This window comes from Barbus barbus (genome assembly GCF_936440315.1).
Source record: "Barbus barbus genome assembly, chromosome: 37".
NCBI lineage: Eukaryota > Metazoa > Chordata > Actinopteri > Cypriniformes > Cyprinidae > Barbus > Barbus barbus.
Window position 1 is genome coordinate 18223552 of NC_136715.1, and position 12123 is coordinate 18235674.

Below are 12123 nucleotides of genomic sequence, written 5' to 3' on the forward strand. Positions count from 1 at the left end.
AGCATAAGTATTGGGACAGTTGAACATAAGGCAGATATAAAAGATTAAAAGCTATTATTTAGTTGCAGATCCCTTGCGCACAATCACAGCAGTGAGTCTGTGTTTTGGGTCATTGTCCTGATGCAATATGAAGCACTTCCCAATGAATCTGGTGGCATTTTCTTGAATATTGGTAGGCAAGATGGTTTTGTACCCTTCCAAATTCATTCTGCTACTGTCATCATACATTAAGTCATCAGTAAAGTTGAGAGGGCCTGTTCCAGAGGCAGCCATGCATGCCCATGCCATGACACCACCTCCACCATGCTTTACAGATGAGGCTGTATGCTTGGGATCATTTGCACTTCCCTTTTTTTCCTCCACATTTTTGTTTTCCCATCACTTAGATAAAGGTTCATCTTTGTCTCATCGGTCCATAAACACAGTTACAAAACTCTTCTGGCTCACCTTTGTGCTTTTTTGCAAACTCTAATCTTGCCTTTCTATTTTTGGTGCTGGTCAGAGGTTTGCATCTTGCTGTGTAGCATCTGTAATTCTGTGTCGAAGTCTCCTGAGGACAGTAGATTGTCAGAGCATCACCTCAGCTTTCTGGAAGTTGTTGGTGATTTTACAGACACGTCTTTTAGGGTTCATTTTTCACAGCTTTTATGATTTGTCTGTCATCAGCTACTGTTGTTTTCTCAGCCGATCAGGTCGTTGTTGGTTGCTGGTGTCGCTGCTGGTTTCCAAACTCTTGATTTCTCCATGCCCTTTGTTTTTGCTATAGCTCTAACTGACTTCCTCTTTTCTTTTAGCATCCAAATTGCTTGCTTTTCTCTCAAAGTCAGCTCCCTCATCTTCACCAAATAATAAAATATAAAATTCTGTAGTTTTCATCTCAGAATAATATTTATTTTAAAAAGTTAACTTTGACAGCCCTACAAAAACTTTTTCATGCAATTTTTGCAGATTTCCTAGCCCCCTCTTAAAACCTCTTCGAGAGCCTACATAAACACACACACATTATTTCACACACAAATACACTTTCACAGTTGTCTGTACTATTCTACACAAGCTTCTTGCCTTGGTTGGGAAGTAACGGCTAGTTTTGAACTCTTTAAGGAAGGAGGACATGGCAACCGTGGAGAAGAAGAGAATGACAGACCAGAAGAGGACGTCAGGGATGTATGGACCGTGATGACCACAGGCTCTGCCCACAAACTCACCCCTGTTCTCCACACAGGCCTGAGACGAAACACAACACACAATAATCACATCTGTTTCTGATGAAGAACACAGATAAACACAAACTCCATAAAAAAAGAGAATAAAATCATAATACGGTCGTGTGTAACTGTGGAAATATCACAAGAATTTGTTTACAGAGGATTAGATTGTGTGTTGTATATTTGTGTGTGTGCAGGAGCTTAAATATAAAGCAAAGGGAGGGGAACTGAAGTGAATGAGCAGAGGATTTGCTTTTATTAAAGTATGAGTCACTGAAATGTATTAACCCATATCTGAGCCACAGAAATCAGTGGGAATGTTCAGGATGATAAACTGGTTTTAACAGAAAGTAGTATTCAGCACCGAAAACTGTATGCAAATTTTCTGTATGTACAGGTGATCTATTATTTATAAAAAAATAAATAAATAATAATAAAAAAGTCTCAAAATACAAGCCCACAATGCATTAAAGTGCTTAATGATTAACGCATTTAACGTCCCCACCCCGTTCTGTACATCATTACATGCAATTGCTAACAAACATGATGCAGGACGACACCTGACTGTGTGATGTAGCCTCAGAGAATGCATTTATATGCCCATAAAATACAAGAAATGAAAGGAAAAAAATGCCCCTGTATGGGTTTTTGTATTACATTTATATCATATGATGACGATTAGCAATATCACAATAACAAGAGAGCTGTTTATTTCCAGAATATCTGAATAAATTAATTTGTGATATTGATTTTATACAACAGAACAATAAACAAGTTAATATTGTTACACAGTATTGTCTGTTTTCGCAAAATTTTGCTAATAAAATTGTTTTGTTGCTGAATAAATCCATGTTTTTGAATAAATCGAGTGAGCCAATGATTCAGTGAGTCCTTAATAAAGATTAAGTCACTTGCTTTGTTTTTGAATGAATCAACCATTTGAGCGATTCAGTTGAATGAATGACTGAATGACCCACACATTAAGACAGTAGGCGCGTTTATATGGAGCATTGTATTCGGTTTAAAAGTCCAATCCGAATGAAAATGCTCCAAATAAACACCTCAATCAGAATAAAAATGGCAAAACCGAATTAAATTGTAATCGGTTTGAGAGGGGTGGGATAAACCTTTCTCTAAACCGAACAAAATTAAAATTCTGCCATGTAAATGCGTTAAACAAATTACTTTGGGGCATTCTGGAATTTGGGGACACTGACACTACAGTAGAGACGAGGAAATAGTGGAGGACCTCCACTGGAGGTAGAAGTTACAATTTAAATTATACAGTTATAAACACATTAGATAGCTTGCTGTGTAATGAACTGCCATATCTGCTCTCTCATTACCTGAAATAAAGGATCTGAAATGAAGCGCAATTTTCAGCTTAGAAACAACACAATGGTGACAGTACAGCTCAATGAAAATAAACAACCTGACCAAAATTGGCCTTTGTATTTATTTATTACAGATTCATAATTTCCAATCTTCTTGAATTTATTAGTGCTCATATGAATAATGTACGAAAACAAGCTTGGAAATGTTATTTGTGATATGTATAGCTCATTGCGATCACTCTCCGTGTTCATAAAGTAAATAAACGCTCGTTTGATTTATTGTTCAGCAACTCTTGGTAAGAAATCGCTTATTTGTTCTATTTAAGTACAGTAAAACTTTTTAGTATCACAATTCAATTCGTTTCAGAGTTGTATTACCGAGGGTCGTACTGTTGTTATTTTATCTCTCAATGCTTTAACATTAAGAAATTATGGCGATATGATGTGTGTTGATCAACTGGCTGAGATCAAGCTATATTGTGTTTATTATTTTATCTGATAGATATATCTGTGCAACTTAGTTATAAGAAACTGCAAACGAGAAATAAATTTGGCTCTGTGTGTGGTACGATAGAAGACGGCCATATAATTTCTATGAATGTGTATGTGTTCTGGCCACATGACTGAGCGCTCGAATGAACGCAAGAGATTCAAATATTAGTCTGTTTATTCTAACAAGCGCTAGCAACAATTAAAAATATTAACGCAAAAAAAAAAAAAAACACGGCCGTTTTTTCCTCTGGTGATTTGTATTTGTTGTCATTCGGTAATTAGATAACGTCATTAGATAACGTCTCATGTAAACAGTCCACCGAATCTTTCAATCGGAATGATTTTAATCAGAATGACAAAAAAGTGTACATGTAAACATGGCTAGTGATTTGCCGCCACCTACTGGTGTCTTTAGTTTCATATTTAGAGTATGTTATGGCCACAATGCATTAAAGGACTTAAATGCACCAATAGTTGCACTCACCTTAACATCCAGGCCTAACCAGTCAATATCAGATGTAGTGATGTTTTTTTCCTGCCAGTAATTCAGTGTGGCATTGCTGGGCTCTTCAGGCATTGTGCACACACACCTGCAAAACACACATAAATACATCACAATATTTCACGCTGATAACTTTATCAACACGCACAACTGAATTTATAGAAGTGACCTTGAGGAAGATTGATATGTTTGTCTGTCAGTAGTACAGTACTCACGAGTACTGAGTGAGCTGGTTGAGGTCATTGTGCATATTGAAAGGGTACGTCTCTCCCAGATGAATGAGTTTCTCCAGAGCCTCATAGATGAAAATGATGCAGATGAGGGAAGCAAAGGCTTCCTCTGTGAATCGTGTGATGTAACACACCAGTGAGCTAGCGTCTGTGGCAACCAGCAGAAGACACAAAAAGGCCGTCCACAGACCGATACACACACGTAAGGAGAGGTAGGACAAACCATACTCTCTGAGGAGAATAACACAGATAAAAATTAGTCTTTAAAAAGACAACTTGGGGTGAATTCACTAAATAGCGTAGCACTAGTGAATTCCCCTGAACTGACTGAAACAAATCAAAATAATTAGTGCAAATTAAAGGAGTCTCACTTGCAGAATTTGAAGAGGATTTTCTCAAAGACCAAAACAGGTCCCGTGCTGCCCAAGATAGTGAGGGGCTGCCCAGCAAACAAAGAATATGCTATACCTGTCATAGAGGCTCCAAACAGAGACTCTATTGCACTCTAAAAGAGAAATAGGAAGAACAAATCATCAGTCACATCATAATCAACCCATCAGTTTTAATATACGTTTTTGGATGTATCCTTACTATGCGTCCTTCTGTAGCTTCTCCCAGCAGACCTCCGAAGGTGATAACAGGAGACATGCAGGCGCAGTACAGGAAAAGGAAGGAGGCAAGACACTGCAAACTGATGGCATCTGTGTAATCTGACAGGTAGTGAGGAGCCTTACGCTTGATGTCCACAATAAATCCACCAAAAAACCTGACAATCCAAATAAAAGAACACCTCTGAGACCCAGTTCCATGATTTACAGAATTCACGAACACTAAAATATATGGACAGTAATATTTGCAATAACTCACCTCCCTGTGCGCTGTAGCTCTGGTCCTCCGTGGCCTCCGTGCTCCTCGGCCTCCCCGAGATCAGCCCCTCCATTGGCCAGAGGAGGAACCTTCCGTTTCTCCTGCAAGATGGAGACACAAACCAACATTACTACTGATCTCAGACCGGAAATATGTCTATTCCAGTTAGTGATGCACTAAAGTGAATAAATATTCATATAGTTAGCAAAATGTTCCTCTCTAGTGTTAATTTTTCTAGCTGAGTTTATGGACAATGAATAGCTTTTCTGAGGTAATGTGACATTGTTTATAAGCTGTTTTATTGACGTCTTTCCATTGTTATAAGACTGATTTGAGTGATTACATGAGAAATTATACATTTTAGTAAGTTGTACTATTTCTTTCAACATAACTTCTAATGTTCATTCACGATTATACTGTGCTATAATAACTAGTAGTGAAGAGAGTTCGGTTCGGTCAATAATTTTGTCCACCGAAAACCACCGTTTTTGAACCAAAAAAAATTTTTGGTTGCAAAATTTTTGGTTGCTGACATTTCTGTGCATCACTTTTTCTTGCATCTGTGATGAATCATTGCATGGAGCTCGAGAACTCAGTCACCTGTGAGGGCACGTTTTTGGGCGGCTCTATTCTGATGGTAGGATCCCACTCGCCTGGGGGCAGCACAGTCACCTGATCCAAAAACTCATCAATTCCTGCCACAAGGTCAGAACGATCCTTTGCTTTATAAGCTACATCATGGAACACCTGGAGAAAAGACCATCAGGTGAAATTAGCATACATTACAGCCTGCTGCTTATAGTATATCATCATATATAGAAATAAACACAGTGTTGTCCATAATACTGACCTCGTCTGTCATGAGTGTGGCAATAGAGCGGCCAATCTCATGGTACTGAGGCCCCTTCCCCATTGGCCCCAGCAGAATAAAGAGAAACCTGCAGAATGACATAGAAGTTAGTAGTGAACTCTGAAGCATACCACTCAATAAAATGAACTTGAACAACTGAGACATTAATATGTTTCATGTGTTTTGTGCTCAGATCCCTCTGCTCTTACCTGGTGGTGATGGGGACCTCTGCCAGGCCGTTGAGCAGCACAGCGGGGGACAGACGGATGAAGGCCACCACAGGTTTCTCTAGAAACTCCAGTTCACCCACCAAGATGTTGGATGCCTCAGCTCCGGGTGGGATCTTCTTCATGAAGTGGAGGTCTATCTGCAGACACAAAAATATGCTTCCTCAGCAACAAACAACTTTTTTAGCATGCTTATAAAGCACAGTGTTGTCCCTAAATCTACCTGAATCATTTCATGTTTTATTTATCATAATTTAAATAATTTCATTTAATTAAAGGAGACTCTCAGGCTCACAACGGCTGCAATTATTTGATAAAAATAAAGTAAAAACTGTAATATTGTGAAATATTATTCTGATTTAAAATAACTGTTTTCTATTTTAATGTAATTTACCATTGAATTTATTCCTATGCAAGTTGATTTTTTAAAAAGTTGATTTTTCAGTAGCCATTACTCAAATGGCTGCTTCAGAAATTATTCTAATGTGATAATTTGATGCTCAAGAAACATGTTTTATTGTTAATAAATGTTGAAAACAGTCATACTTCTTAAATTCTCTCTTTAAATCATGATACAGTTTTTAGGGTTCTTTGATGAATAGAACTTTTAAAAGAACAGAATTTATTTTGTAACAATATAAAATTCTTTACTTTGCTGAATAAAAGTATTAATTTCTTAAAAAAACAACAACTTTTGAACAGTAGTGTATATTTGTATATTTAAGTTCCAGAATAAGATTGATTACTGTCTGGAAGGTGATTCTTACTTTGCTGAAGTCAACAGCACTGTTCTCACGACTGCCATCCGCACGTCCTTCTGTAGTGGTGGGTTGAGCCTGAGGAGACACCATCTGACCTGGAAGCAGTGCAGCAATCATACAAAACAGAGGAAATAAATAAGAGACCAACATACAACAGATTCGATCATTTTAAAGAAAGACAGCGACGTCACGGTCATGGAGATCAAGACCTACTCTAGGCACACTTACCTGGTTAAAAACAGTTGAAAGGAACATGTTAAGGAGGCCTATTACAAAAATCTTAGCCTTGTCTAAATCTAATTCAAATTTAAAAACTAAATCAGAAGCAGAAACAATTAGGTGAGTTTGGATATGTAAACGTCTACTACAAAGTAGAACTAGTACTACTTCCTAGGTAGTTAAATGCACAGCTAAGTGGTTAAATGCTACATGAACGCTTTTTATAGTTGGTTAGAGCATTGATATGGAATCCTAAATAACTATGTATAAACAGTTGGTAATTACCATGATACATTTGCAAGTCTACCATATTGGAAAAGCCAAGTAATACATATGCAAATGAACTGACATGGTATCATCCAACTGTGATATCTACTTTACAGTAAGGTACTGTCACATTTAGCGCTGTTCGTGAATTTTTGTGAGCAAAATCCAGTCAAACATGCTCGCCAATTTCTTGTGAGGGAAAAAAAATTGATGTTCCACAGATGTTCCATCAGATTTAAGTTGGTCACACAAATTTGCAGCATTGACCAACAGAAAGCTGCTTGGTTTGACGTTGACTTCTACACAATTTTTTGCTCTCGAAATTTCGCTAATGTGACTGCAGCTTTAGAGTACAGGCGAATCTATGATCATATTGCCTGATCTTGTCTCTTCTTCAGGGTCGAGGGTGGGGATGACGTGGTAGCCGTAAGGCGGGCTTAGTCGTTTGCTGAAGGGGATGCAGGGTTTTTTGGGCCGGATGAGGGGGTTGTCTGGGGCAGGAAGGGCACAAAGGAATTTATGGGGTTTATGGGGAGCTGACAGACACTTGGGACAGTGGAGGGACCAGGCTGGACATAAGAGCACCTGTCTGTTTCTCACACTGTGGCTGAACCTAGACCAGAGAGAGGAGAAAGAACTGGGGGGCGATTGGGTCGTGATGATAACTGGGACACACAGACAGACACCATCAAAAAGAACGATAAGACAGATGCATGGGAAAAACAGAAGAATGCATTTGCTGGAGCGTGTGGAGCAGTACCATTCTTATCCATGGAGTGTGGTTCGGACTGCTTCTTGCCGATATCTGCGAAAGAGCGTACGATGGGGATCCGGTTAGCCAGTTTCTTCTGGTTCTGATGGTGGTGCTGTTTAAGGAGAGCATTTCGGATCTTCTGCCTCACCTCCTCTCCCAAAGAAACTGACGTCTCGTGCTGGTCCAAAACCATATCTCAAAAATTAAAAACAATGAATAAAGGAAATTATAAATGATATACAGTGCCCTCCATAAATATTGGAACAGTAAAGACAAAATTGCTCTGTTGGCTGTGGAGTCAAGACATTTGTAAATATGATTAAAAGATGAATATGAGACAAAACTACAGAATGTCACATTTTATTATTAGCCGTTTCAACACATACATGTTTTACCAAATAAAAAGAGCAGCACTTTTAGAGTTCATCCCACTCATTGATGTGAGCATAAGTATTGGGACAGTTGAACATAAGGCAGATATAAAAGATTAAAAGCTATTATTTAGTTGCAGATCGCTTGCACACAATCACAGCAGTGAGTCTGTGACCCATAGACATCACCAGACTCTTGGTCTCATCCTTTGAAATACTTTTCCCAGCCTTTAATGCAGTCAATTCCAATTGTTGCTTGTTTTGGGGAGTTTCTGTCTTTACTCTCCTCTTCAGCTCGTGAAATTCATGTTCAATCAGATTTAAATCTGGAGATTGACTTGGGCAATCTAAGACTTTCCATCTCTTTGCCTTTATAAATTCCTTGACTGAACTGGCAGGGTGTTTTGGGTCATTGTTCTGATGCAATATGAAGCACTTCCCAATGAATCGGGTGGCATTTTCTTGAATACTGGTAGGAAAGATGGTTTTGTACCCTTCCAAATTCATTCTGCTACTGTCATCATACATTAAGTCATCAGTAAAGTTGAGAGGGGCCTGTTCCAGAGGCAGCCATGCATGCCCATGCCATGACACCACCTCCACCATGCTTTACAGATGAGGCTGTATGCGTGGGATCATTGCAGTTCCCTTTTTTTCTCCACATTTTTGTTTTCCCATCACTTAGATAAAGGTTCATCTTTGTCTCATCGGTCCATAAACTAAGTTCCAAAACTCTTCTGGTTCACCTTTGTGCTTTTTTGCAAACTCTAATCTTGCCTTTCTATTTTTGGTGCTGTCAGAGGTTTGCATCTTGCTGTGTAGCATCTGTAATTCTGTGTCAAAGTCTCCTGAGGACAGTAGATTGTCAGAGCATCACCTCAGCTTTCTGGAAGTTGTTGGTGATTTTACAGACACGTCTTTTAGGGTTCATTTTCACAGCTTTTATGATTTGTCTGTCATCAACTACTGCTGTTTTCTCAGCCGATCAGGTAGTTGTTGGTTGCTGGTGTCGCTGGTGCTTCCAAACTCTTGATTTCTCCATGCCCTTTGTTATTGCTATAGCTCTAACTGACTTCCTCTTTTCTTTTAGCATCCAAATTGCTTGCTTTTCTCTCAAAGTCAGCTCCCTCATCTTCATCCTGGTTTGTGTGCGTCATCATCAAATGCAAGATTCAGAATATAGAAGAAATGGATATAACTGATACGACACATTCCCTGCTTTTAATATCTGAAGAATTAATGCAACAGGACACAGATGATAACTTAGAAAGACCTGTGAGGCAACTGCTCCAATACTTATACTCACATCAGATAGAGGGATGAAACTCTAAAAGTGCTGAACTTCTGGTAAAACATATATGTGTTGAAACGGCTAATAATAAAATGTGACATTCTGTAGTTTTGTCTCATATTCATCTTTTAATAATATTTGTAAATGTCTTGACTCCACAGCCAACAGAGCAATTTTGTCTTTACTGTTTCAATACTCTTGGAGGGCACTGTACACTACCATATTTTTTTTTAAAGAAATTAAAAGGCGGGACACATTATTTTGATCAAAAGTGACAGTAAATACATGTATAACGTTACAGAAGATTTCTAGTTCAAATAGATACCGTTCGTCTCAACTTTCTTTTCACCAATAAATCCTGAAAAAATATATCATGATTTTCAAACATGATATAACACTGTTTTAACACTGATAACAATTAGAAATGTTTCTTGAACAACAAATCAGCAATTTATTCAAAATAGGAATATTTTGTAACAATACAAGTATTTACTATCAATTTTTATCAATTTAGCATATCCTTGCAGAATAAGACATTTAATATCTTAAAAAAAGAAACCCCAAACTTTTGAACAGTAGTGTATGTTGTTACAAAAGATTTCTATTTTGAATAAATGCTGTTTTTTTTATTATTATTATTAATCAAATAATCCCCCAAAAAATATAATAGGTTCCAAAAAAATATTAAGCAGCAAAACTGTTTCCTACATTGATAATAAATCAGCATATCAGAATGATTTCCGAAGGAAAAATGTGACGCTGAAGACTGGAGTAATGGCTGCTGAAAATTCAGCTTTTCCACCACAAGAATAAATGACATTTTAGTAGCCAATATTTTAAATTGCATTAATATTTCACAATATAGCCTATATTCACAATGTGTTTTTGATCAAATAAATTCAGCCTTCATGAGCATAAGAAACTTCTTTAGAAAACATTTAAAGTCTTACTGGTGTGTCATTGATCGCTTGTTAATGGTTGTTGGCATGCTTTAGCATATCAGTCGAAAAACATGCACATGTGAAAATCCACCCTAAAAAGTAAATCAATAGCACCTGTGCCAAATCATTGTGATGCACAAATCTAATATTGCAAGCTATTTAATTGTGACACTTGCTAAATGGGGCTATATTGCTGAAATGAGTAAACAGCTAATCCTAGTAAATAAAATGCTGATTGTTTTGGATCTGTAAGGAAGGCCTTCAGAAGATCTAGTCAGGACAATGTTTTCAAACTCAATACCTGCGATCTCCTCCAGTGAGTTGGCCCTCATGTCCAGCATGACGGTGCCGTTGAGGATGCAGCTCCGCAGCTCAAACAGACTGTGAAGGGAAAGAGTAGCCACGTATGGCTTACTCCACCTCTCCCCTCCATCCTCTACATCCTCCTCAAACTTCAGCCATCTACAGACAAACGAGGGACAGGAGAGAGAAGATAAGAGGAAGAGTGGGAAAAAAAGAGTGCGTAAAGGAGAATGACTATTACATTAATTCTCTCATTTAGCTGCAGTACCACGAACTTGTATTGCAATAGCTGTAATGGATATACGCCTAATGTATATATGCCGATGACAAGCCATCATACTCTTTGTAGTGACGCATGAATTCTGAACTGAGGAAACCAAGATTTTTTTTTACTTCAAAAATCACGTGACACTATAATACCATACTATAATGATATATATATATATATATATATATATATATATATATATATATATATATATATATATATATATATATATATATACAGGTCCTTCTCAAAAAATTAGCATATTGTGATAAAGTTCATTATTTTCTGTAATGTACTGATAAACATTAGACTTTCATATATTTTAGATTCATTACAACACAACTGAAGTAGTTCAAGCCTTTTATTGTTTTAATATGGATGATTTTGGCATACAGCTCATGAAAACCCAAAATTCCTATCTCAAAAAATTAGCATATCATGAAAAGGTTCTCTAAACGAGCTATTAGCCTAATCATCTGAATCAACTAATTAACTCTAAACACCTGCAAAAGATTCCTGAGGCTTTTAAAAACTCCCAGCCTGGTTCATTACTCAAAACCGCAATCATGGGTAAGACTGCCGACCTGACTGCTGTCCAGAAGGCCATCATTGACACCCTCAAGCAAGAGGGTAAGACACAGAAAGAAATTTCTGAACGAATAGGCTGTTCCCAGAGTGCTGTATCAAGGCACCTCAGTGGGAAGTCTGTGGGAAGGAAAAAGTGTGGCAGAAAACGCAGCACAACGAGAAGAGGTGACCGGACCCTGAGGAAGATTGTGGAGAAGGACCGATTCCAGACCTTGGGGGACCTGCGGAAGCAGTGGACTGAGTCTGGAGTAGAAACATCCAGAGCCACCGTGTACAGGCGTGTGCAGGAAATGGGCTACAGGTGCCGCATTCCCCAGGTCAAGCCACTTTTGAACCAGAAACAGCGGCAGAAGCGCCTGACCTGGGCTACAGAGAAGCAGCACTGGACTGTTGCTCAGTGGTCCAAAGTACTTTTTTCGGATGAAAGCAAATTTTGCATGTCATTCGGAAATCAAGGTGCCAGAGTCTGGAGGAAGACTGGGGAGAGGGAAATGCCAAAATGCCTGAAGTCCAGTGTCAAGTACCCACAGTCAGTGATGCTGGTGTTGGTCCACTGTGTTTTATCAAGGGCAGGGTCAATGCAGCTAGCTATCAGGAGATTTTGGAGCACTTCATGCTTCCATCTGCTGAAAAGCTTTATGGAGATGAAGATT

At 38.3% G+C, this 12123-nt stretch overlaps 1 protein-coding gene across 2 annotated transcripts in view; it reads right to left on the minus strand.

Moving 5' to 3' along the window:
- LOC306857182 (sodium-driven chloride bicarbonate exchanger-like) overlaps nucleotides 1-12123 on the minus strand; it is a 52332-nt gene that overhangs the window by 13896 nt on the left and 26313 nt on the right. For both annotated transcript variants that reach the window (XM_079396965.1, XM_079396966.1), the window contains 12 exons: nucleotides 10613-10773; nucleotides 7715-7903; nucleotides 6475-6563; nucleotides 5690-5847; nucleotides 5481-5568; nucleotides 5231-5377; nucleotides 4631-4731; nucleotides 4355-4529; nucleotides 4135-4268; nucleotides 3749-3994; nucleotides 3516-3621; nucleotides 1063-1224 (listed from right to left, as the gene is read on the minus strand). In XM_079396965.1, the coding sequence (XP_079253091.1) occupies nucleotides 1063-1224; nucleotides 3516-3621; nucleotides 3749-3994; nucleotides 4135-4268; nucleotides 4355-4529; nucleotides 4631-4731; nucleotides 5231-5377; nucleotides 5481-5568; nucleotides 5690-5847; nucleotides 6475-6563; nucleotides 7715-7903; nucleotides 10613-10773 (1756 nt within the window). The remainder of the gene's footprint in view (nucleotides 1-1062; nucleotides 1225-3515; nucleotides 3622-3748; nucleotides 3995-4134; nucleotides 4269-4354; nucleotides 4530-4630; nucleotides 4732-5230; nucleotides 5378-5480; nucleotides 5569-5689; nucleotides 5848-6474; nucleotides 6564-7714; nucleotides 7904-10612; nucleotides 10774-12123) is intronic.